The 27,803-nt window shown below is 45.8% G+C and overlaps 1 protein-coding gene across 2 annotated transcripts in view; it reads right to left on the reverse strand.

The window, feature by feature from the left end:
• Nucleotides 1–5,559: 5,559 nt before the first annotated feature.
• LOC135913340 (uncharacterized) overlaps nucleotides 5,560–27,803 on the reverse strand; it is a 298,144-nt gene continuing 275,900 nt past the window's right edge. For both annotated transcript variants that reach the window (XM_065445931.2, XM_065445930.1), the window contains one exon: nucleotides 5,560–12,716. In XM_065445931.2, the coding sequence (XP_065302003.1) occupies nucleotides 12,571–12,716 (146 nt within the window). In that variant the 3' untranslated portion in view covers nucleotides 5,560–12,570. The remainder of the gene's footprint in view (nucleotides 12,717–27,803) is intronic.

Genomic DNA, 27,803 nt, shown 5'->3' on the forward strand with positions numbered 1-27,803 from the left:
GTCAACGACGTGCAAGCCGCCCTGCCGTCTTGTTCACCTGTCGTCGCCCTGTGGTCATAATCATCCTGTCGTCGTCGTCGTTGTCGTCGTCGTCAATGTCATTTTCACCGTGGTGTCAAAATGTCCTCAGGCCGTCGTCAATGTAATCGTTTTAGTCGTGCTGTCAACGCTGCCGGCCTGCAGTCGCCGTCGTCGTTCTCGTGCCGTGGTTGTCGTATACATCTGTCGTCGGAACAGAGAGTACTGTTTTCGACGGCACTTACCTTCGAGTGACAATGTACAGTTCTTTTGTGCTTTCATAGTTTGATTCGACAATGCGTCAAGGTAGTGAGCGCGGGAACAGTAGAAGGATAGAGAGAGGTGCCATTATTATATTAAAAATAAACTATTTGCTTTCAGAGCGGCTGGACTTTAACCGCCCGGTTTCGTACTCTCGTTCCCTGGTTTTTATCTACGCAGCGGGTATGAATTGAGCATAACAAGGCGTCATGGAACTCCGTCGTCCACATGAATTCAGATGTCCTAAACCCCTTCAGTGTCGGGTTTTCTTCTCGGATATTATAAAATGAACACAACGCCTTATTTTTGGTTGTGCAGAAATAAAAAAAAAATTACGTGACAAATGACATGAAAAATGTAATGTCAATTAAATGCTCTCATGGTGAGGTCCTCCCATTCCTTTCTCACAAAAGGAATTTCGCAAGGAACATAGTGGGACGGAAACGCAGAATACCGGTACGTCAGTGGCGCTGAAATGGTTAATGCAAATGAAACGCCACGAGTCACTTTTCTTGGGTGACACTAAATACCATCGTCTGAGTGACCTTCAAGAATTCTTCTTTTAGATATTGGTTTAATATTTTCCCGATGGTCCAAGTCAACGGCAGCCCACAGAGAAATCAATAGTAGTGCCAACATGAAAGTAGCGGAAATAGCGAGGATTTGTTGTTGCTCTAAGCATGTCTATATTTTTGTGGTTATTTTTCCCCTGCTGACATAAATGCGAGGGTATCCTTCACAGCCTCTCCTATCATCACTTTTTCTTGTCTGCCTTTATATTTCTCGCGTATAAAGTTTACGTGTTTGTTTGTATTTAATCAAGAAGCAAAAAAAAAGAGAAATAGCTAAAGTTACACTCATGTTCGGTCAGCTGTAAGAGTTGAACGAAGACAAGCTATATGGAACAGCTGCACGGCTGAGCTTTCTTTCTAGCTGACGCAGCGTCTGTCTGGAATAAGCGGAAAGCTGTTTGTGGTTGGTAAACATTCTATACGGCAACTTCGACCAGTCAGCATTTCTTTACCTTTGATTAGGCTGCAGAATCTATAGGACACGACCACTGCAAAAACATGGCTAATGCTCCGAAAGCAGTCTTTCTCACCAGAAAGAGGCCCTTCCCCTACGCCGGCCTATGTTGCCGCTTTTCCAGAGGCTGCCGGAAACCTTCGTTACTGTGGCTCTTCCGGTGGCAAGCGTCTGCTTCGCCTATGCATTTCTTTTTCATCAATGAAGCGGAATGTATCTTTTGCGACTACGTTCATTTTCTTGCGCATGTAACCTATAGGACCAAGCTTCGTTTCTCTTATCTTTGAACCATATTCTTTCGAGCTGGCAACTTGCTTGCGTGCGAGTACACTTCAGGATCTACAGCTAACGGCGTATAACGAGGGACAAAAAAACCTTAGGCTCATAAAAAAAAAGAAACCCGGAAAAGCGTGTAGTTTATGCTTTGGCGTAATTTGTGACTGTCTGCTCTTGTTCGGCCAGCTTCCCACTCATCGACGCCATTTTCCTTGCCATTGAATCGAGGGCCCGCTTCTCTCTATTCCTGTGATGCGTAGTGGGCGTCTGGCATCGCTGATGGGTCTCTGTCGGCGTACTTGTTGTCGTTCACTTTGGCGTCGATGCTTCGCCTTTATGACCGATGTAGCACTTGCCCCAGGAAAGCGGTCTTGTAGACTGCGGCGATTCTGTGTGTCAGAGGGCTGTATCGCGTGTTTCTTGACGCATTCGCTCTTCCAACTTGCCTCATTGGCCAAGTTTCACGTCTCGAAAATTATTCTGCAAGCTGTCACAGCCACACTAAACAAAAATGATCGAATTCCGGAGTTCTACTTGGCAAAACTACGATATAATTATGAGGCGCACCGTAGTTGGAGAGTTCGTATTCATTTTTTGACGAACTGGAGGGTTCCTTGAGTGCAACTAATAACGTTTTTGCATTCAGCCCTCGTCCAAATGCTGCCGGGATTCAACCAGCGATCCGGTGCTCAGCACCGCACTGAGCTACCGCGATCGGGTGACGCCTCTATGCTACACGGCCGATGAATACTTACAGACCGTTTAAAGCGCTTGCTTCGCGGGGCGTATAAAGAAACGGCATTACCGGTTCCGATGCCATACGACGCCTTCGAGTGCAGCCGGACGCCTGGGTGACAGCAAAAGGGGAACGGGCGTGTGCTAACGCTATTGACTGGATGTGATAACATATATTTCATATATGAAGGGTAGATTGTCTTGGTACACCTGAAAAAAGTATAATCCGACACTACGCGATATCGGCCTACACTGCAGCACGAAGAAGGGTAAAAAAACGTGAGTTCGCATGTTGTGTGGACAGTCTCGTTTAGGAAATAAATGGTTGTCCGTCGTGGATGAATGAGTACATTTACAAGTCAGGAGGCTAGTTCTAAAAACAAAAAACAAAAAAGAAATGAGGCGTTTAGCTTCGACATGAATGCCATGTGATAAGTTACAAGCGTGGCAGACGTATAGGAGCAATTGTGTGTCCTTTAGCACGTGCACGTACGTTTGATGTCGCTGCATTGTCGTGCTTTTTAAATGAAGATTTCGCGTCCGGTAGTGCGCTTTTTATCAACACGAGGAGACGATCAGTCGGGGCTCGTGTACGTACGCGAGTTACTATCCGAGTTACTCCTTGGTGAGCGATAAGTTCTAGTATAACAAGAGCGTATTGGGCAGAACTTCATGCGTATTGACACGCGTCCTTGCTTATATTGTTTTTCTGCCACCGGCTAATAAACGTTAAACGTTAAGGCCTGGCTCAAGAACCGCCTGCATGTAAAAGAGCATTCTTGATTGTTGTAGACGATTCTATCTGTTGTCTATGTCGTCGGCCGAACCTCGAGTGTTTAGATTATACGCGCGACGTGGTTAGCGTTGTATGTACTTAACTGGAAGTACGCGAGTTCCAGTGATTACGCTGGGACCTTCGACGAGTCGTGCATAAATAGTCGACGCGTCTGACCCGTAGATCAGATTTCGACGATCGACGCATGCGCTTGTTCGAAGAAAATCGCCGTTCGAAGAAAATATTTTATGCCGACTTGGAGCTGTGGGTCTGTGCTGGTCTTCAATGAACCTGTTTGGTGCTAACTTGGGTTGCCGGGCAAGCCCCAATAGACGTGTGGCGCTTTTCAATGAGGTAGCTTTCAACTTAGGTAACTAGGCATGCGCCACTGAGAATGTGCCGCTCTACAACGGCGAAAATGATCCTTTCAATTTCTCCCGTGCTGAGCGGAATCGAACCCTCGCCACAAGCCCGACAGACGAGCCCGGTTGCCGCATATAACGCGTTCATAAGCATTCGCGCGCACTTGCGCGCTATGCATCTCGGAGGCCAAACGCAGGCTTCGTGGCGGCGGCGCTAGATGGCACCGAGTGTTCTTAAGGAAGCATGAAAAAGGAGTCCCGCCGCAGTACACGCATCGTACATAACTCGTTTCGACGTGGGCAATACGTTGGTTCAGTACATTGATTCAATGCTGAACGCATTACCCTCGACAAACGTCGTGAGATGAGCTCTAAGGAATTTGGTATCACCACAGATGCGAAGCTGCTGAAGCCACCTGGAATAATGACTGCACCAGGTGACTACGCAAGTTCAGCTTTTCTCCATCGGCGTGCGTGATGGAGAAAGAAACGGGGAATGTTAAATGCGCAACGAAAACATTTTGTGCTTACCTTTCCATCCGAGTCCAAGGCAGAAAGTATCTTCACTTCGAGTTGCGTTTTCTTTCGAATACCCACCTTTACTACGGCCCTCTGTTGCGTACTCGAAGATATCTACCATCGCGCCGGTTTACGTCACTTTAAGGGAATGCATTCATTGTTAAAGACACAGTAACGCGAAAAATAAGTTGAGCTGTATTAGTAAATGAAAAAAAAGGCCGTTCTCATCAAGAGAAGAGGCTTGGTATGTATTCTAAGATAATTTACACTTTTAAAAGCGAGTAAGAGTATAACTCGATTTATAAACACATTTAAACCATTTTGAGTGTAAAAAGGGTGTAAGGGTGTTCGTTCTACATCGTTTACACCATTATTGATTTTAAGGGTCTAAATTATTTTACACTGTAAGCCAGAAAAGGCGTAGAAACAATAGAAGGGTGAAGACGCCACCTTCAAATTCTCCATTAGCTTACCGGGACGCCATGTATTTTGAGGGTGTCCTATCAGGCCTACCTAATTTTTCATGTGTAAATTTGAAGTACATTGCATTCTAGAAGAGCCAAACACTGAAATGAGCAAGTTTTAAAACCTTTTACTGAGCAACAGCAGCTCTTCATTCCCCAGACAATTTCAGACTGGAATGTTCTTACTAAAACCATTTTTGAGGAGGCTGATTTTCAAACGGCGCTGGAAAAATTGTTGTTACTTTTTTTTTTCTGTTAACAAGTACGTATTATATGTGTACTGATGTAACCCTGTTTGATTGTTAATGGCGTTATTCATTTGTAATCCCGATTTATACTAATTATGTTTTGATTTCCCACTCCTGCTTGGGCCTGTCGTGGCCTGCACTATTGTGAAATAAATAAATAAATAAATAAATAAATAAATAAATAAATAAATAAATAAATAAAATGAAAACTTGATTTTGTCGTGTCACACTGACGAGTCAGCGCTATAGGGTTTCGGCGCGAAAGCTAATAAATACGAGTTCAGCCTTCACTTTCCCTCTTCGTACTCAACACATTACGGCAATATCATGAAAGTGTAGTTCAGGAATATTGCCTTAACAGTCTAGCCTCTTCGCTACCAGTGTCCACGTTTGTGGGCACTCTTTATAAAACCAAGCACCTCTGCACAAATCTTGTGCGCTACCCATGTCAATACTTGTGCATACTTTTTCTGAAGCAAAGAATCCCTTAGTGAAAAGTTCTGAGGCATTCAAGTCACGCGTGTTCCTTAGGCTACATCATGGTTTACGCTGCTTACAAAGGAGGGAGCCATATCTTGGTTGTGACAGCAGTAAAAAAAAAAAAAAAAAAAAGCTGCGAGCAGCTTACGAAATGTTTTCGCAACTTGTGTCAAGAGTTGTGGACACGATTTTTGGTTTCACAATGTTCTTTATGTCACCAATTTCTTTCGGTGAGCTATTCAAATAGTGTGAAATAACGTTTTAAACACAGTTACTCATTTCCCTCCCTGCATTGCCTTCGGCATTGAAGAGGCTAAATGGATTTTGTGTTTTTCTTTCGGGCCGCTTTAATAAAGTTTGAGGATTGTCACAAATAAACGAGGCTGTGTACGCCGTTTGCGTTTGACGATACTTTATTGTCTTCTTGCGATATAAACCTAATCGAGTGACTAGAAACATACAAGTATTATTAGCACGTTTGCAAATACAACATCACACATGGCTTTGGCACGCGAGCAGCTAGGAATGGAACAAAAAGAGAACGCTCGAACGGAGTGTTGCAATACACACACAATCCTCCCGATCTAAAAAAAAAAAGACTTTTCCGCGAGACACTGTGACGTCATAAATACGCGTCACTGTCTCTCGTCGGACGTCGCTCTCCCGCCCCTAATGCGATCACTGGAGCTGTATAGATAAGTAAAAATCACTTCTCATTCACTTTTTCATTTTTCCTCACGTGACCAGTGATTGATCCCAGATAGAATGAAAGGAGGTGCCAAGAGTCGAACGGTGCATTGGAGTGCTAGAAACGTTCTGTGCATTTGTCTTGCTTTTGTGTCTTTGCGCACACTGTGCCTTAATAATTTTCTCGGTGACAAGGTCAGTTTATATGCAGGACTTCCACGTTGGAATGCAGACACTTCAATACTTGCAGACACTTCAATCACTTGCATTGTTATTTGATCAATTTTCAGGCTGCGATTGCGTTAGGTGAGAGCTAATGCAAGTGCTTCCTTTACTTGCTCGCGAAAAAATAAATTCTTTCCACAGCAAGTGCAGTAAGGTCTCTCGCCGAAGGGGATTTCAGACAATGTCGACCTCAAAATGCGTCGCAAATGCGTCTGTAAGCTTCACAAAGGGAGCAGTTACAACTCGTCGCTGCCTATTTGGAACCATCCGTAGGAAATACATTTTTTCAACTGATTTTTCTTAACAGAAAGAGTTTCAGAAACCAGCGCCAATATTTTCTTGTAGCTGTATGACAGTTGGTGATTACTAGGTAACATTTGTCTCGCTGAAAACATTTTTGAAAATAATTGTCCAAAGTCAGCCACACTTTTCTCCAACCGTATTGCCCGATTCTGAGTAACGTTCATTGCATTATGTCTTCTCACATATATAAAAACGTTTGCTGCAACTATGCGTGGTACAGTACGCAACGCGTTGAAGGCGAGAAAATTACTCGCGTATGTTACCTTGAAATTACTGCGGTATGTTACCTTGAAATGAAAAAAAAAAGTAGAAGCTTGCCATACCGATGGTGTCAGGTGGCGCAATATGAGAACATCGCTAGTTTTCTTAACTAGCTCTGAGCAATCATATTGATATTAAATAAACGTCCAAAATAGTTAAATTGGATACTGCTGCACTTTGTCCAACTGGGAACAACAACCAACACCAACAAAAGTAAGATTGGCCGGAATAATGTAGCATTTTTAAACCCCAATCAACTACATTCTTATCATATACCGCTCCTTAGTGTCTGATTATTGTGATAACGGTTGGCACAGTGCCGCTCAGGCCAGTGTGCAAAGATGAAAACGAATACAGCTGGAGTAATATTGTTGCATTGTTCCGGCCATGAGATTCGTTTGTGAAAACACACCACGCGTACTGTTAAACCGCAAAGTTGTTTCTCCTCCACAAGACAGCGTGACATACCATGCAACTTGACAAGGGAACACAATCAAAGCGACTACGTTCAGCCGGAAACCAGCGCAGTTTATACATCATATACCCTTTGTCACTTCTCGCTGCGCCCGTGAAGATAAAAATCAGTGAAAACGTGACATTGTGAATGGGGTTCGAAAACATGCTGCCTTCAACTCGCACCTTCATTTTGTACAACGGCTACGCCAGTCAATAGAACTTGTCCTGTAGCACACGGGAGACATCGTGCTCTGCAGCACTCGGACAGTGCCATCGTAAACATTGTATATAGTTCGAGGAGGTATGCATCTCCGAAGAAGTCAACAATGCACGCCTAATGAAGCGAGGACGGAAGAGCGTTCGTAACTTCTCTACTGTCGCGCCCGTGAGGCGCATAAGTTACGAATGTTTTTGCCGCCGGCGCTGCTACATCGGTGACATGCCGTACTGCCAAATTAGAAGCGAGCACTGCGCAGCCAAGCCTTAATGCTCTCGCTATCTTTCAGCAGCCAGCCGATAACGCGTACGCGAATAAGATGTAATTGGCTACGTTTGTGCAACTAAACACCGGAACATCGAGTGTGCGTACGTCTCCTCATTCGACGTGTGTAGCTTAGGCAAGTTGACACCACCTGCGCCATATGAAGCGAGTCTTTCGCGATGTTTCTGGAACGGCGGTGCTGGTCAACCTCGTAGCATTTTGTGGCATTGAAAATTTACTGCCCGTTTGAGCAGTTTTCTTATTCATTTACCGGATTGAATTCTGCATCTCCTGTGCATTCACACGCAACTTCGCGTTCAGTTGCCGCTTTATTAGCGAGTCATGTTTCGCGATGTTTACTGTATCATTGGTATACCGTCGTGGTCCTTCACTGTTTAAGAACTGCAGATGCTGGGAACGTACCAATTGTGATGCAACAGCCCATGTTGAAGGCAAGATAAGTCGACCAGACGCGACAAGAGGCGATAAAGTTAGCCACGTAATGCTGTGTGTTCTTACGCAGCAGCCTCCCCTGGCACCAATGTCTACACTCTGACGGTACGTTCGCATTGGAGCAATGTTGTCGTACAGCGGCGACGAGTTCGCGCGTACACACAGATAGTCTGGCCTGAACACGAGACGTCCTATATATGGCTACACCAAGGATGTTCGCTATACTTGCTTCTAAACAAGAAAAAAAGAATTTAAAAAATCAGGGAGGCAACGCGCGTGATTATTGTCTGTATCACGCGCTGGCCATTGTCTTTGTATGTATATAGGAGAGCGGCGACTATCCCCTCAGTGTATAAATGTGATGTAACACCTTTACAAAGTGCCCCACCGCGATTGTCTAAACTATGACCAATCCGCGCCGTATTCAAGGATTGCTCCTTCCTGTCGCTCCGTTATTGTACGCACTAAGATCGTGGTTTACTTTCAGAGATGCACGTGTCTGGCAGCTTATGGCGCTATACGCGCGACGTACTAGAATCGCCATTTCATTTGTCGCCGGGCTTTACTGGCGTTTGGCGTACGGTAAGAGCTACAAGCAACGCCGACTCGTTTCACTACTGCCAGCGGCGGACGCGGTGACCTGGTCGGCGATGAAACTAACTGAGCAGCACTGGCGAAACGAAATCGCGACGTCGCTTGCTTCTCGCAATTACTAATTGTAATCTAATGCCGCGACCAGTTAGAACTAGCTTTCACTCTGTGGCGCCTGACAAATGAGCTGAGAAATGCAGAGTATAAGATGAATTCGGCATTTCCTGAAAGGGCGCGCGTCAAGGAGTTTCGCGCTACAATCACCGGCGCGTCGCCGAGATATATGCAGCTAACTGTGTACACCTCGAATGCAGAGAGAAAGCTTCCTGATCAGCCAATGGCTGCTGAGTTTGGATGTCGTATAAAGCGGGGCGCTGGGTCGACGAGCTGATGCATGGAGTTGATTCGAACGTTCGTATAAAACGGGGGATAGTCTTCTTTGTGTAGTCTTGCGCGGAGGCCTGCACGTGCTCCGCTCTCCGTTCCATGCTCGCCACCACTTTCCGTCAAGCGCTCCGCGAGCGCTCTGCGAGCGCATAAAGTTATAGCGCGATGTTGTGATGTCAATATGAGGAAGATTGTGGCCAGTTGTGCAGGAAACGTCCCTTGCGGTGAACGGAGAATATGACGAATTGCGACTACCTCTTTTTTTTTCCCTTCTAGTGACTCTGGAAAAGCGCGGCTGTTCAAAACAAGTAAAGAAAACACTGCTATTTCAGTCGCATGTAAGCGAAAAGAAGATCACTGATAGCGTATGAGCGAACATTGATAATTAGTGATTGGAAGATAACACGATAAAAAGCCTATTGACCCAGATTCTAAATTGCGCATTTGAAAAAAAAACAAAACAGTTTGTCCGTGTTGGCAATTGCACTGGGGTAAACATTGCGCGAACAAACTCACGTGCTTTCCTAACTGAATCATCGTGAAGTACGCGGAAAATTTTTGTGCTGGCATATGTCACTGCAAAAAAATGAAAGAATAGCGTTTTTTTTTCTTTCTACGCTTTTCTTGGCGGTTTTCACCTCTCAACAAAAGTAATCCTCATTTCAACGCGGTTGCTGCACCACAAAGCACGACAAGCATAACTATACGTGCCTACTTTAGCTTTTATTTTTATTATGCTAACTGTGAGCTTGGTTTAATACTCGTTTTCTGTTTTGTCGTCACGCAACTACGATCGTTTTTGCGTGCGCTTTAGGAGAAAACGTTCAAGCCACTACTGCTCGTATTCCGGCTTTACCTATAGGTCGCATTTTGATGCAGGCCATAAGTATATCTCTACCAAACAATGTATACAATCTCTACAAAACAACCTATCACCCACTGCAAGACGATCAAGAGTTGACAAATTTTCGTAACATCTACAATATGACATCACTAAACATTGCCACACTGCTCACTCTGTAATACAAGCAGCGATATCACTCATCTTATCAGTACACTTGAACAGGCGCGAAAGATTCGCCACTTCCCAGGGACCATGAAAGAAGATTCTGCGTTTTGAACTGGTTTGAGCAATGCGTCACAGTCACCTAAATTTCTAAAGCATTGCAGCTCCCGCACCTATGTATAGGAAAGCAGTATATAAAAAAATCTGTGTACAGTTTCTTGTACAGAATGTTACGCATGTACTCAGTGAATATGATAACGAATAAGAGAGCTGCTGAAGGGCAATCTTTGTTTCAGCTAGGCCGTCACACACGTGGTGGCTGCGTGCTTTTAGGCCTCGCAATGCAACTTAGTACGCTAGGTCATACAGCGTATCTCGTGCGTATACTTTCTTCTTGAAGCACCAATTCGGGAATTTCGCTGCTCTCCCGTCGATATGATATCGACTCGACGTTAAAGCAGCCCGCTAAATCAAGACGTACATAGTTCCCGGTAAGAAAATTTTGCCAATGGTATCGATATTAAAGGCGCTACGTGTGTCTGTGGGAAGCCGTGAACGCCGTTTAAGGTGTTTGAATGCCGGTACGGTATGCTTTGTTGACTCATAACAACTTGGAAATTGTTGATACCTCTTGCGATACCCTAACGTCTGAAAACTTTTGTATGTAATCTAGAAAACGGGAGCTCAAACAAGTTGAATTAAAAAAAAAAACGTCTCGCAGCCATGGAAACGGTTGAGACTGGCGGCTACTGAGCTCCATAACTACTGCTAAGCAAAGTACTGAGCTCTTTACATCTCACAAAACTCCAATACTATATTCGAAGTGAGAAAGTATAATGCGATCTTTCGCATACAAAGAGTTCAGCACTCAACTTATTCTTGTTGCAAACGATAACTTTCACCACATCCAGAAAGTGATAAGTATACCCTTTCGTAGATAAAAGCAGCGCCATCCGGACTCCTAACAAAGTACCGAGCACTCTCCAAGTGTTAATAACCGCAACTGCGTCACGCTTGTTTTCAACGATCCATTCATGGTCCCTTCTGCTTCCTCTCTCTTCTCTTTTCATCTGCACTTGGAACGTAAACACCGACGACACAACGAAAACACAACGAAAACAACGCTAGATGGTCAGACAGACACGCGAAAGGTTCGCTTTCGAGTCGCTGTCACGTGGACTGAGCAATGCTACACGAAATGACTCACCACGAGAGAAAAATGAAGAAAGACAGACAGACAGAAAAGAAAAGAAGAACAACTCTGCAGTGACATCATCACCGGTGACCGAGAATGCCGTATAGGGGCGTCCGTCTTTCTCACTGTCGCGTTGACCCGGAGAAGTGAGAAACATACACTGGCGCCACTGGTGACTCCAGTCAATGGAGACGTCGCCGTGTACGGGTCGGCGTTGAAGCCGAGACACCACGCCGCTGCTTGCCTGGCGACGCTCGAGTTGTCGAAGTCGGTGCTTCCAGGGGCGTCATACGCGCGACGAGCTCCATGCAATCAATCAGACGAGAGCTCGACGCCACAACTGTTCTCTCTCGAGGTACACGCGGACGCCACTTTGAGCAACGCGCTTCACTTGTGCCCCGTAGTTTCGCGTGGTCAGCGGCGAAGAACGGGCAAGAGTTGATGAGGATGAAAAATTTCTCACTTCGCAGAGCATTTTCCATACGCTCGAATGAAGCTATCCGTCGGAGTTCGAAAGGACGCATTTCTGGCATCGTAGAATGTACGGCGTGCGGGGTTAGAATTTGAATAGGTAAGTTAGAGAAAATAAAGAGTAAATAATATTTTTTTCCGAAGTGAAAACACCTTTCTTTTTTCCTCAGTTACGCTGTCGCAAGTGCGACGCCATGAGACTCTGTTGTGAAAGGAGCTTTTCTTTCCTTTTTGCCACAGCTGCAGTTAAGCAAGACAGTGTAAGTACCGTTGAATTTTTGCCCCTGCTTTGATTGAAGAAGAATCTCCTTAAGAAAATGAACCACGTTGAAGGTTCCCGGGGGACGACGGTTCAAAGCCACGAATGAGTAAGTGCCTGAGCTATTGAGCGAACGCGATTTCAGGAAACGACAACTTGTCTACATAAAAAGCAGAGCGTGTACAAATGAGAAAAGTACCAACGCGACCTTGAGTGAACAGGAAAAAGATAAGAGAGAAGCGAGGCGAACTATACAGATTTGTCAGAGAAAAGCTTAAGATTACAAATAAACACAATAGAAAGAAAAGTAAAAAAAAGAAGAGTATACAGCGATATCGTGTGAATCTCTGTGATAGCTAAAGATGGGAAGGTAGCGAGTATGCTACAGATGTTTCGGTTCTCCGCCACTGGACAGGCGAAACCACGTTTGGGCAAGCTATGCACGCATTCCGCACCTTCCTCGTCTGAGGCAACGAACCTCAGCTAAACCACGAATCATTGTGTAGCGGTCCTTCCGAATCTTCCCGACGTCGTCCCGGAGCAGTAACGAACATCTCCTGTGGCGATTGTGGTGGTGGTGATGGCCGTGGTGGCACTCGGACCACCCATACGTCCGGGCTAGGCGGCGGGGTCAGCCGACGGCCACCGGCGGCGCGGTCAGCGTCGCGTTGTCCGACGCGAACGTTGTGGTAGCCGTCGCCGTCACGGTGCCTCCCGTAGTGGTGGTGGTGGCCGTGGACGTCGGAAGCCGGAACAGGTTTTCGTTCTCTTTCCTCACTGCGCACGAGAGGGGGGGGGGGGGGGTTGAAGGAAAACAGGAAGAAAAACAAAAAGATTGCGGCTTTAGTCACAATCCGAGTGAGTATAGTGAGTACAGTAGTCAGAAAGTCAGTACAGTAATAGTAATCACTAGTACAATAAGTAGGGCAGTCATTAGTGCAATCAGTAGAAGTAGTAGTACAGTCAGTATAATAGCATAGGCAGCACAGTCACTATATCCATCCATCCATCCATCCATCCATCCATCCATCCATCCATCCATCCATCCATCCGTCCGTCCGTCCGTCCGTCCGTCCGTCCGTCCGTCCGTCCGTCCGTCCGTCCGTCCGTCCGTCCGTCTATCTATCTATCTATCTATCTATCTATCTATCTATCTATCTATCTATCTATCTATCTATCTATCTATCTATCTATCTATCTATCTATCTATCTATCTATCTATCTATCTATCTATCTATCTATCTATCTATCTATCTATCTATCTATCTATCTATCTATCTATCTATCTATCTATCTATCTATCTATCTATCTATCTATCTATCTATCTATCTATCTATCTATCTATCTATCTATCTATCTATCTATCTATCTATCTATCTATCTATCTATCTATCTATCTATCTATCTATCTATCTATCTATCTGTCTAAACCAAGATGATGATGATGATGAAAAACTTTATTTATCCCTCTTTAAAGGCAAGGGGGCAATGGAATAGAGGGTGGGGAGAGGAACTACTTGGCGTAGGCATCCTTTATCCTCTCAGTCCACTCCAGGATGGCCTCCTGAAGATCGGGCCTGGAGCTGCGCAAGGCAGCCTCCCACTGCTCCTCACTAGATATTAATTGCTTGAGGAAAGGGGGTGCTTAGGGCACCCCCACAAGATGTGGTTTAAGTCTGCTCTGGGAGAGACACAGAATTTACAAGAGGGAGAAAGGTAAATGGCGGGATGAATGCGGTGGAGGAGGTAAGGGGACGGAAAGGTGCGAGTCTGCAGCTGTCGCCAGAGAACTTCACACCTACGCGGGGATTTGCCCATGAGTGGCGGAAAGGTTAAACGGTCTAATCGGTAGTGTGTGCAGATTTCGTGGTAGGTAATAAGTCTATCCCGCGCTGTAAACGTGGCGAGATCCGACACATCTGATGCCTGAGCGCGGACTTTAAATCCTCGGGCACTGGCATGAGCCGCCTCGTTTAAGGCCCGCATGCGCGGGAGTCCAAATTAATGCAACAGTTTGATGAAAAGGATGGGCCAAGAGGAGAGAAAGGGCTGGCTTAGAGGCCCTACCCACTGCGAAGTTATGCATGGCTGCTTTGGAGTCGCTAACGATAACTGATGAATTTGGGATTGTGAGGGCCAGGGCTATGGCCGCTTCCTCCGCCTCCTCCAAGGAAGAGCCAGGAATGGAGGCGGCCGCAGCGACCTGGCCGTGAGAGTTAATGACTGATATTGTGTAATGATTTCTGTTCCCATATTCGGCAGCATCAACATAGAGCACGTCTTTAGAGGTGGAGAATTGTTTTTGGAGAGCCCTTGCTCGCTGCCTCCTGCGCTGTTTTTGGTGCACAAGGAGCATGTTTTTAGGAAGTGGGGGGATGGAGAGGTTTTCGTGTATGTGATGTAGAATGGTGTATTTAGTCTTGATGATGGGTGCCGCAGTGATAGAAAGAGTTTGTAGAATGTGGCGACCTGTTGCGGTGTTATAAAGTCTGCTATATTGGGATGTGAGGTGGGCTTTTGTGAGTTCAGTAAGTGTGTTGAAAGTTCCAGTAAGCATTAGCCTTTCAGTGGACGTACGTACGGGGACCCGCAGAGCGAATTTATATATTTTGCGTTAAAGAGTGTCGATCTTATCTGATTCTGATTTAAGGAAATGTAGATATGGTGTTGCGAATGTAATCTTATTGATAACGAAGGCCTGGATCAAGCGGAGAAGTTCGGCCTCCTTTAGTCCGCCATGTTTATTGGAGACTCACCCTAGAAGGCGCAGGGTGTGATCGACTGTGATGTGGAGTGTATGTAGGGTATATGTGTTGAGCCGGTTGCTTTGAATGTGTAAACCGAGCACCCGAAGCCTGTCCACTCTAGTAACGGGGATGTGGCTTAGGATGACCTGTATTCTAGACATGTGTTTTCCGGCCCCCCGGTGGGATGGCAGAAGAAGTAGCTCGGATTTTTGAGGGGAGCATGTTAGATTCATAGCCCTGGCATGAACCACGACGGCGTCTGCTGCGGCCTGTAGAGTGTCTTGAATCTCTCCATCGGAGCCGCCAGTCGTCCAAAGAGTGATGTCATCGGCGTAGAATGAAAACTTGAGATCAGGAATAGACCGCAATGCTTGCGCCATCGGCATCATAGAAATATTAAAAAGAAAAGCGGACAGCAGTGAGCCTTGGGGCGTGCCGTAGCTACCTGAAGCGTACGAAAGGAATTGCTCTGTGCCTATGTGTATCGTTGCGGTACGGTTGGATAAGAAGGTACATATGTAGTCATATGTCTTTCCGCCAACCCCAATGAGATTAAGCTCTCGGTGGATGGCGGAATGCGAAACGTTTAAGGCTCCGTGGAGGTCCAGACTGAGAATTGCTGGCGTATCTAGACCGCTATTGGGTGTAATGATGTCATGCTTCATTCGAAGCATGATATCTTGGCATGAGAGAGATTTTAGAAAATCTACCATTTCTGTTGGATAAAGATTGTTGTCCTCCATGTATTTACTGTGTCGGTTGAGGATGACGTGTCCGAGTGTTTTACCTGGACAAGAGGTTAGTGATATAGGCCTGAGGTTAGACGTGTTGAGTGGTTACACTGGCATCTTTCCACGAACTAGGGAGGGTGCCAGTGTCAAAGCAGTGATTGAAGTACTCCGTGATGGCTGTGACAGAGTTGTCGTCTAGATTACGGAGTATTTTATTGTTAATAAACCTAGAGAACTGGTGCATAGCCGAAGTACTTTCTACCTCAATATCTCCACAGCAACCAATGTGTAACAGAATAGAACAGTATAGTTTAGGTGCTGAATATTCTAGAAAAAAAAGGACAATAAAAATTTTGGTTAAACGTTGGTTTAACCTAGAGAACTGGTGCATAGCCGAAGTACTTTCTACCTCAATATCTCCACAGCAACCAATGTATAACAGAATAGAACAGTATAATTTAGCTGCTGAATATTTTGAAAAAAAAAAGAACAATAAAAATTTTGGTTAAACGTTGGTTAAACCTAGAGAACTGGTGTATAGCCGAAGTACTTTCTACCTCAATATCTCCACGGCAACCAATGTATAACAGAATAGAACAGTATAGTTTAGCTGCTGAATATTTTGAAAAAGGAAAGAACAATACAAATTTTGGTTAAACGTCTTGAGGCGTAACAGAGTATGTCGTCGAGCCGCATACCGCAGCTCCTCCAGAACCTTCACTGCTTCAAAGCCTCAGATATTGAGAAGCGCCAACATCTTCTTCGCTTCGTTGGCAAACAGTACACGACAAAGCAGTACCAGAAGACAGGCAATATGAAGAAACGAAACCCACACGGCTCGGTGCGCCTTCTGCCACCCTCAGCTGCTTAGATACCAATTGAAAAGCGCACGCGATAAGGTAGCGCATGGACCAAGTAGCCTAAGTATAATCGACCCCAGCCTGCAGCGCTACAAGGAGAGCAGGCTGGCGCACCTTCCGCTGGTCGGCGCGTTAGGCGGGCTTCGGAAGTCATTCAGGAGTATCTCACGATAGATCTTGTGATTTGCGAAGGGCTTCGAAGGTTTTGACAATGACTTCGAAATAAGACCCAATCACAGGAAGCCAATTGGGACAGAGAACAACACTTAGCGTGCACCACGAGCTTTCTAATAAACAAGCTCTCACGAAAGCCTCCCCCGAACAATAGCATCGTTTGAGGGAGACATAGTTCTGGGAAAAAATATTCGAGAGTTTGATGACGTGGTTAATAAGTATGAGAACATTCCGTTCGCAGATCAAGTGTGTGAGCTCAGAATCAAGCAGTGTGGCGAGAATTCTCAAACTTGTCGTCGTCAGTTCACTTCCTCGAGCTCGTGCAGACAGATTCTCTCCGCATCTTCTCTTCCTTTCTCCTTATCTTTCCCTATCCTTTTTCCGATTCCCTAGTGCAGAGTAGCCAACCAAACGGTTACACTGGCTAACCTCCCCGCCCTCATTCTCTCATATTCTCTCTCTCCTGTAAAAAAAAACATCGAGGTCATTAAGAGTGTCCCGAGCTGAAAAAGAACAACGGTTGAATACAGTGACGTAAGTTCCTTGCATACTTTGTGTTTCAAAAGTATGTTGGTTTGAGGTCTACAGTAACAAAGCGCTTCGAATTAAAAGGAATAAAGCCGCTACAAACAGAAAGCCGACAACGAGTCACACTAACAGACGTGAATGTAACGCAATGAACGCGATGCGTGCACAAGTACATCTGTGGCCCCTAATACAGTCAGAAATTATGATGTACGCGCGAATTATATGATACCTTCTTTCACAAACACGATACGCTATGAGCCCGTCATCAAGCTACATGAAGGTAAACACTGTGATAAATTAAGTGGAGCGGATATGCTCATTTATTCACGTCGTGTTCTTCAAGGGCCACAGAAAGTGCGCAAACGGGAATGATCAGTTATCGGTGGTACGAGAACTCCAGGTTTGCCGGAAAGACGCCTCTGTGCGCTGTGTACATGATGTCACCAACGAGACTCACGAGGCTTCTGTTGGGAGTTCCACTTGACTCCTCACATCTCTCTTTGCTAGCTATTCTATACGTTCAGAGCCACCATTAAATATACTTTTGATGGGGTATACCTAGATTCTCAACACCCTACCCCTAGTCGTAACCTTAAAAACACCGTATATAAGAGCGTTGGCAAGATCGGTGGTTTTCGAAAGTTTTCTGGTGCATTAGAATATGCATTTTTATTTATTTTTATCAGTATCAGGCATTAAAGTGTGAAGCGTCAGTATCGATATTATGTTTTCAGAGTACCCGCTTTGAGGAAGCAAAACTTTCCGCACATTTTATTTCCAGTAAAAGAACAGTAAGAAAAAACCGGAAAAGTGAGATGTATGGAGGCGTCGACATGAGACATTTGTCATTTTCATCCGCGGGTGCAATGCAGCGGCATTAATCGAATGAAACCGGTAAACAAAATAACAGTATACGTCTCGAAATTGTCGTCATCGACAGCAGAGGAGCCGTTGAAATGGGTCGTGAGTCTGCAAGCCTCCTTTTTTTTTTTTAAGGTTCTCTTTAGCTGCACGAACCAAATGCCAGGGAGACGGCAGCAATGAAAGCCAGCTGTCGTAGCCACACTTACAGTTTCGCAGGACGCAGCCTCTAAGCAGTGCTGTGCTCAGTTCCTCGCGAGCGCTAACTGTGTGCGCTTCACCGATCGACGTTTCTTGTGTTTGTTTAGCGCCAGGGCTTATACTGTCCGTCAGGGCAGCCATTGCAGCTTTGTCCCACACGGATGACAGACAGCTCCGAAAGCTTTCGCCCCACCGCTGTTAGCGCGATTGACTCTCAGCAGCCGCGCCTGCAGAAGCTTTCACTGAGCTGCCCCCTCCCCGCCCCCTCCCTCTCCTACTTCCCTTCTTGCCAACCCTGCCGAAAAGAACAGCGGCAGCAGCGGCGGCGTCAAATCAACGCAGCAGCTGTTCAGACCGGCACCCCTCGCTCACCCCTTCTCCCCAGCCCCCTAACCTCCCGACCTTGCGGTCTACGTCAGAAGCCAAACCTCGCTCGAGTACTCTCCCGCCTCTATTGACCTCCAGTGGGAGTCCGGCCACGCACGGATGCTCACCACCGCCTTCTTTTTTCCCGCCCTCTTGCCCTTTCCCATCAGCTTCCCCGCAGACCCTGAACGGCCCGTTTCTCTCCCCACTGCCAGCTTTCATATTTAGCCGATCATTTCGGTTTTCCCCCGTAGAGACTCGCGTGTCTTTTCTGTTCCCAGGAAGAATATGTTTGCTGCCATGCGCGAAGCTGCAGAGTTGGGCTCACTGGTCATGGCAAAGGGGAGGACCCCATTCGAAGCTGACGAGCCATACAGCGAGTTAAGCTGTATGAGCGACTTCGTTGATTCCGTTCAAAAGGCCTCTCCGCTGCTTTTAGGGTCGCTTGCCCTGTGCCACGGCGTCAGTCCATTCGGTTCTGACCACGACGAGTCAGCTATGGGCTGGTAAAAATTATGCAAGCGAATGACTCGCGATGAGAATAAAATATAGTGACCAAGCAGTGATGAAACCATGTGAACGCAAAATATGCTACCTTGAGTATGCACAGATATAAACATCACTGAACGCGACTGCTTCAAACGTGAAGGAATGGATCAGATCATAGTGATAATTATATTTAGTTGAACGAACGATACAAATGAAGAGCAATTATGATAATTATAGTTGTTCTCTAAGTTTGAACGCTCAGCGCAAAGTACTCACGCATATTAATGCATTCAAGTAGGTAGACATGCAGCGTACAAAACGAAAACAGTAGCCATAGCTATACCAGTCGGTCTGTAGCACAAGAAGTTAAGGCAATGGCTGCAAGTCCCATCGTGACGCTTCAGTGGTGGGACCAGTATTACAAAATGTGTTTGTACGCTGGAGCGGTTCATAAAAAGAGTAGGCACCGGCTAATTGTGACAGCAAACATAATGTTAAAAAATACTTTTTGTTCATTCTCGAAAACGAAGAGATCTGTAGATTCGGCCCGAGATGGTTATTATATGCGGCAATATCATAACAAATTTTTACAGGACTCCAGTTGAATTAAATTCGCACATCGTCAGCTGTATAAACTGTGTGTCTTTCCGTTGCCAGAACAAGTATAGGCTTTAGAACACAGAGAGCGTAAACTCTTATTTTCAGATCAACAAGATTTGAGTCCGGCGTCTTTTTAGTGGGTCTGGGCACCCGCTGCGGACGCGGTTCCGTGACCTTGTCTCGAAGCGGCTTCCTCGGCTCGCTAGACGGCCCAGAGTTGTGCTGTCAGGTTAGAGCTGAGAAGTGCGGTCTTCCAGCGCGAGCGGAGGCTGGCGGTGGAAGAGACGGAGGGGTCGGCACTGCCCGACTTGTTTGTTAACTGCTGACACTCCCATAACATGTGATTTAGTGTGGCAACCTCGCCACACGATGTGCATCTGTTTGTAGGGTACATGTCTGGATACATGGCGTGCATGAGTCTGGGGTTTCTGTAAGAGTCTGTTTGTAATTGTCTGAAGTGTACTGCTTGCGTCCTGTCTAACCTAGCGTGAGGGAATGGGTATATGCGTCTTTGTAATTGGTAGTGTGCCGTGATGTCGTGAAAACTGGTCATACGATCCTCCCATGCCCAGACGTTTGCAGTACCCCGCGGGGGCTCTTCCTAAGTTCTAAGCGAATGCTAAAGTATATGTTACTATATATAATATTTTTGTGAAATATGAAATTTAGTGAACTAACTTGGCCTATTTACACGCTTTCACAATTCCTGTATTGCAGAAACCTTGAAGCCTGCAACCGCTGAATGACAACGTAATCGTCGCAAATTATGATTATTTTGCAAATTTGGTGACTACTGTATAAAGTAGTTTCTGACCTTCTGTATGTCATATGAGCTTGAATTTGACTGTTTTCTTTAAATGCAATCGATTTCCTTTCATTCGATTGAGAGGTTGCCCAACGATTGTCTTCACGTATCATTTTTAGAGGGAATTATACATATATTTGTATTTTTGCCTAGCAAAATAAAGTTGTATAATGCGGTTGTGCTTTTGTTTTGCAAATGACAAAATTCTTTCGTGCCCGTTCTTAGACCCTGCAATGAAAATTTCTTACACCCTTCTTTTGTTTTCGAAGGCTTCACGTTTTCTTTCTTTTCTTCGTGTAGTTCTTCGGGTAATCGAGCATCTCTCCAAATATTTTTTTACAGGTCTGATGCACATGCCTTAGCTTTCACACCAGGAATTGCTTCAATTCTTTTTTTTCCAGTCCATTTCGTAAGGAAAAGGAAAGAGCGCCATCCCCATGTCAACAAACATTCATCCTGCACACGGAACCAAAAGCTAAGGGGACGCTAGTGAATCATTTCGTTGTCATTTAATAAATCCACACAGATGGGAAGGACCAACTAATCAAAGCAACTAAGGCTGGACGATTTTCTGTCAATGAATCAAACCAATGCACAAAATTGTCCCTCTAGCCTGAGTTCTGACCCCCCGATTTCCTCTCGCCCTTCTGTTGCTCCAAATGTTTTTGCCATTTCGCGATTGGTCGCATCCCTCATTCGAAATAAAGCGAGAGAATCGGCGATACACCGCGCGGAAACGTCTGCCAGGTTGGCTCGGTGCGTACGTGTGACGCTTGTGTCCGAGCGAAGGAAAATCCCTGGAATCAAGGAGGGCTCTCGACAGGCTCAGCTCCTCCGCGAGAGAAGCGACGAGAGAGAAAAAAAAAAAAAGGAACGAAGATTCCCTGACGCTATGTGGCGATTTGCGAGATCTTCTGAATTGCAAAGCAGTGTCCCTGTCGTATCGAGGAGGCCACTATACTTGGCTATCTCGTCCACAGCGTATGTGCGTCTTGTGCGTACGTGACTTATCTGGCCCCGCGTATTCCGTGGTGCGAGCGCCAAGAAGACAAATACGGAAAATTGGGCGAGCTGCTAGGCGTTTGTTTCGAGAACGGGATGAAAAAGATGAACGAAAAGAAAAAAGAAAGACATGGCGAATAGAGGAGGGGCGGAAAGGACGACGAGGATAGTGGTCATCACGGTCCTTGTACTTTCTTTCCCGTTGTCCTTTTGTTGCTTTGCTTTCTGAAGGATATCACTCAACAGGAAAAGAGAAATAAAACAAGACATGTGCCTGCGTCTGGCTGAAGAAAATTTCGTTCAGCCTAGCCTTGAACAGACCAGGAAGTGCTGCGTGAATCAACACGCGACCGTTTGTACGATAGATGTACGTTGTAGGGGTTGGAGGACGGACTTCGGGATGAAAACCCAAACTTGGGAGGGATTTATTCTACATTATGTACAGAGAGGTGAGAGTCATTTAACAGTCGTACAGTCATTACGGGCCGGCAGCAACTCGGACGCTGCGGCCCGCGGCAAGAAGTTCGAGAGAGGTGAATCAGGGAATCAGGGCATGCTCCAGAATGCTCAGGTCTCTCTGGAAGGCTTCTTATAAACCCTTCGAGCACTGGAAGTCACGTCATGTTCGACCAATAGGAGAGTCCGCTCCGATGACGCCACTTTCAGCCAATGGTTGGCGCCCGTATCGCGTTGTCACACCCGGCGGCTCTCTGCGGTCTTGCCTCGCAGTGGTGCAACCCACTTCTTCTAAGATGGAGAAGGAGGGGGGCGCTCATGCTCCATTGTACAAGGGCCCACCTGCTTCCAGTGACTCGGCTCCGCAGCGGTGGCAAATGCCTTCTTCAAAGGCGAAGGGGGACGATTGAGTTCCATTGTCCCAGGGCCCCTTCTAATCCCGGCGGCACACGACCTGGGGGCCGCAAACTTGTTTGCACGTGTCTCCTCTGGAATCCGCTTTCCTGCTTCTGCATTCCTCAATTAGCTGTGCTGCAATCCGATGTGGTTTGGGGAACTCGAAGTAATCGCAGGAAACAGCTCCATATCTAACAACGTCTGGTCCTTCCTTTGCGATTGCGGTATAGCTAACGGCAGCAGCTATTCGTGAAACGACATATAGAGAAAAGAGGTGTGCCGACTACGAGAGTCAGTTTGCCTGGTCCAATTAGTATGCTTTGTGCTCAGTTGAAACCGCGGACACTTTGCACATCGTACGTAGACACTATATAAGTTTTCGATCGGGCTTGACATACACCTCTGCACGTGTTTATACAAAAAGAACGTCTTGAGGGAAGATAGATGAAAAGCGATGGGACGCAAAATAAGAGGCGCATACACACGCACTAATCCTTCGTCAAAGGTTAAAATGTATTCCTTGTCCAAACGCTGCAACTACCCGGCGAACTTTCAACATTATTAGGACAGGCATAAAGCCCGTAAAGCTACAAAACGTTCATATGCCAACTTAGGCGGATCCAGGAGATGATAACGATGCGCGTAAGCCATTTCTGCCGATAACACGCGCGATTCATCTGTTCATGCTGTGAGCGCGTGTAACACACTACAACGCACATTCCAGTGATCACTAACCCGCGAAAGAAAGAGAAATTAAAGAATACTACGACATTTTAGCTCCCTATGTATCTTCGGCATCGATACCAGAACATAATCGTGAAGTGCTTCCAAGCCTCAGTGCTTATGTTATTATTCTGCCAAGCACCAGATCACGGACTTACTTTTCGGCTGTGACAGTCGGGAATTGGGAATGCAAAGATGCAGAGAGGGAATGCAAAATTGCTCGTGTGTCGAGCCTCTCGTACACATCGAAGAACTCCGCGAGCTGATATACACTTTGGAAGTAGCTACAGCTCTTTGAAGTTCGGCCTGAGTTGTGCTTTCTGTGTGTTGCATGACTAAACGAAAAAAGCATTGTCGGCATCACCCTTGATGTCAAAGTTGCTAAACACAAACACAAACACGCACAGACACACACACGCCAGAATAAGAAAACAAGTTAGAGTGATCTTTTGCGAAGATGGGATCTTTTCATACATATCGCCTTCATTATTTCCGTATCGCTATGTGAAAGGAGTAGCCTGTGCTGATTAAGAGCGCTAGCATCTTCTATAAACATCACATATTATAAAGAAACCCGACTCAATAGGTCTTCCGGACACTCCACCAGGCGTCTCCCCGTACCACTTGTGCTACCTTGGGACGTTAAAAATCAATCAATCAATCAATCAATCAATCAATCAATCAATCAATCAATCAATCAATCAATCAATCAATCAATCAATCAATCAATCAATCAATCAATCAATCAATCAATCAATCAATCAATCTCAACATAGGAGTGCCTATTCCGCCACTGAGATCAACCAGGGTACCCAGTCTATGTATAAATCTGTTCGTAGTCAATTTTTGTTTTTTTCCTCGCGCGATTGGTTTACCACATCTTCAAAATCAGAGTCTTAGAAATTCCTGGGCTTTGCAGCGCAGCTGGGCTGTAAAAAAAGTATTTTACAAGACTCTTTCACTCTAGGAACTCGGAAGAATCGGCGCTGTTCAACCACGATATGGATGCAAAGGCCACCGGCCAATGGCAAATAGTTGTTCGAACCGCTGGGAAGTTGTCTACATTCAACTAGCACCACGGCAGTGCTCGTGTTCCAGCGCAGCCGTGGTAGCACACACATCACTTCGGACCCTGCAAGCGTCCCACAGTAATGCGTTACGAGTGAAACGTCGACACCGACCATCGCGACACCCAGAAAGCCAGTGTGACCTTGCCTGCTGTGCGTGCACACGATCTCTCACCGAAGAGCCCCCGCAATCAGAAACCACCACGTGTGCTTGTCGAGAGGGGCATCGAGAAAGATAGTTGGAAGACAGTTGGAAGCGACAGAAGGGGCCGTCCTTCGATTGACTTCCGCTGCGTGAAGAACAGCGATATTCTTCAGTTAGGGGCACAAGTCCACCCCTGAACAAACTGTATATCATATAAAGCCGTGCTGGTCAAGGTCGCTACAATGTTTCGTCTTTTAGGTCAAATAATAAGCTTGGCCGTGCGAGTTGTCGCTTATCGGTGCTACACGTGAACATGGCCTATCGATAGACAACAACGAAAAAACTAAGCGCTTGAGTTTATAGGCGGCTGATAGTCTGGATATCCCCGGAAAAAAATAATGGGAGGGAGAGGTGTAATGTCGAGAAGATACTCAGGAGAGGTCCTAGACCAAGCCACGTTGGTAGAAACTATTCGGAACAAAGAAGGTCTTTGAATATTTTCCTGAACAGCCTAAAATGCTAGAAGAGAAGGGGTCAACATCAACCGAGCCAACGAGTGAGGTGCAAACTAACACTTCAATCACATATTCGCGCACACGAACAGCTTTCTATAGCGTTTTGGTTGCCTTGTGTTAGCGGCGAAGCGAAAGCTTCACGAAGGAAGCGAAAATGTTTCAAGCGGCTGATCGCGATGACTTTAGCTTTACAAAGCAAACATCACCGCAATGGCTAGCAGAATGCACGAGTCTTCTTCTTCGCGTGCCTTGTATTTTTCAAAGCTCTCAGACCACACTGAATTGAGTGTACCGTCCCGGCAAAGCGTGCACTGCAAAAGATGTACTTTGCAGTGGGCCGTTTGCGCTGTCACTATCGTCACAGTTCTTCCCGTGTAAGCCCATTTCTGCAGTTAGGCTACGGCCTTCACACACTGCGCAGTTATCCCCACTCCGAGCTGGGTCCATACTGAGCCCAAGAGGAGAAGGACCGCGCGCGGCGCAGTTCAGCTGTTACAGTTACACCCCCCCCCCCCCCCCCCCACAACCTCATTCCTCCCTCCAGACACTCCTTCCTGTCACAGTGGAGCACGTGGCCGATATCAGCTGTTACAGTTAACTCCCGCCACTCCCCTCCCTCCAGCACCCCCTTTCCCAATTCCCAACCAGTACTTCCATACAGGGCGAAGCGTAGAGACGGGTCAGGCGGCCTTCGGTGCACCGCGCTGTGGAGCGCGGGGCCCGGCAGAAATAATAAAACAGTCCAAGGCTGCAGATAGCACAGAAATAAATAAAAAAGGCAGATAGTTTAGGAGAGGGTGGTGGTGAATGAAAAGAGCAAGATGTCAGTTTTTTTTATGCGACTACAACTATACACAAATAGAAAAGGAACGAATCAAAAAAGAAAACAGTTAGAGCCAACGGGCGCGTTTGCGAGTCAGTGAGAAGCGGGGATATGAGACAGGGTGAGGAAAAAGAAGTAATAATCATAATAAAAAAGAAAGCGAAGCGAACCACAGCTGTGGGGCGTTCGGGTGGCCATATGTTCTGCTTAGAGTGAACAAGAAAACTATAGGAAAAGATAACGAGAAAAGAAAGTGAGACGAAACGAGCAAATGCACGTATGAAAAAAAAAAAAAGAAACGTACAGAACGTGAACATAGTTTGACTAACGTTAAGCAATGCAGCGGGAACGCAGGGCGCTCTTGGCGACCGTCCATAAGATTCGCGAAAGTTCAGCAGCACGTTATTATTTGTTCGCGAGGACTCTATTCGTATTCATAGCAGTGCCGAAGGGAAAGAATGCCCGAGTGGGACTGCTTATCTGGAAAGATATGTTATATATATATAAACGGTATGTTGGACACGAGTTTCTATTCGACAAAAACACGCACCCAAAGCTTAGAAGTCACTCTGGCGAGCAGAACCGGAAGAACACCAAGAGGAATAAGTCACCCGAAAGGCTGATTGAGCCCTTGTGTCGTCGTGGATCCCTTTCATAGTTTGTGCCGCAGGCCGAGCTAAATTTAGCAAACTGTAATTTCTGACGTCAGAGTCAGTGTCTGAAATATATATATATATATATATATATATATATATATATATATATATATATATATATCGGGAACTATAGTTATCAGCATAGGGATGTTGACGAGGCCTGGTCGAAAAATAATGATAAAGAAAGACCGGCTGTTTAGCTTGCGCTGATTACCGTTCAAGCGGCAACCGCAAGAAGCTCGTGCCATTTCCACTTCGATGACGATCAAGTAATAATAATAAAAGGAACTTTCAATTCCTACACAGATCCAGACACATATATGCGCATACAGACGAGAAAAACGAACAAAGAGGACGGGGTCTTTTGTATGCGGGATGAAAAGTCGCTTTCAGAGAGTCTCCATCTCACGCCGATTGGAAACCACTTGATAAAATGCAATTGCGTTTCGGTCAAAAGACGCGGCTTCGGTTCTTGCCTTGCGATGGCGAGTAGAAACACGACAATAGCACAAAAAAAAAACGGAAAACGAAAACGTGCAACAGATCTTCAAGTGCGTAAGGGCAGCGCGGCTGTTTTGATATGAGGCGCAATTTATTCCATTTCGCTTCTTACGTGACTCCTTTGCCAAGAAACAGCGCTTGCTCTCGGTTTCGAGCTTGCAACAGGAACGAAGTCCATACAGCGCCGCTTCATATTTTACGGTCAATCACTTCGGGGCCGAGGAAATATACATCATTCTATAGTAGATACTTCGGCATGAACCTCTCGCTAAAGAATAATAAATAAGTAATAATAATAATAACAAAATCCCTGCACCATGGCAAGATGCATGTGTGGAGGGTTTTGTGTGCTCATGGGTCTGTGGAATGCACGGGTGTTGTACGGATGTTGTATAATTTGGAAAAGATCTGTTGCGCGCTTATGTTTACAAACTTAAAAAAAAAAAAGCCAAGGAGGCCTTTAGCGTCGGTGACCAATCGACGTTGGCAAGTTTAAACTTCGATGTTTTGTAGAAATGGCGAAAACGAAAGCTTAGAACATGTGCACAAAACCGCCTGCGCATTAAAACGGTTCGTAAGAAATTAAAAAAAAATTAATAAATATCGGCTATTTTTGACAAGGCGCCTGCTGTTAGAGAAGATGGCCGGTCATGACAGACAGCGCTTACGAAGATTTGCGAGCAACGCCCTTTGGGACCGTATTCACAATGCGCACTGCAGAGGATGGTGCGATTTCCAAGAACAGCCACGGGCGAAACGATGCATTAAATTAATGGCGAAACAGGCGGGGCCTATGGCAAACGATCATTACAAAGAAAAAAAAAGCTTTGTGACTTCAGTAATCTATACTATTAAAGACGGTGACGATTTTCTGCGGCGTCCGACGGAATTAAGCAGTTCTGTGCAGGAAGAAGGGCGCCCGAGGACGTGCGAGCTGCCTATTTTAGACGCGAAACGTATATCGAAAATTTGCATAATAGTTTACTTTTTAATCAGCAAACAGCGAGAGAAGTTATAGAACGTCATGTTTAATTATAGTTACAACACATAATTAGCCGTCTTCCTTCAAAGGGCCTCAGCTAAGCCCGCTTTCCCATGCTCGAGGACTAACGACGGCGGCTGTAGATGTCGGAAAAATGAAGTTTTTTATGCTGGAAATATGAGGAAAATGTGACATTACACAGGTATAAAACACTACACTAGGATTGTCAGTGGGC

Source organism: Dermacentor albipictus, chromosome 4 (genome assembly GCF_038994185.2).
Source record: "Dermacentor albipictus isolate Rhodes 1998 colony chromosome 4, USDA_Dalb.pri_finalv2, whole genome shotgun sequence".
NCBI classification, from domain to species: Eukaryota; Metazoa; Arthropoda; class Arachnida; order Ixodida; family Ixodidae; genus Dermacentor; species Dermacentor albipictus.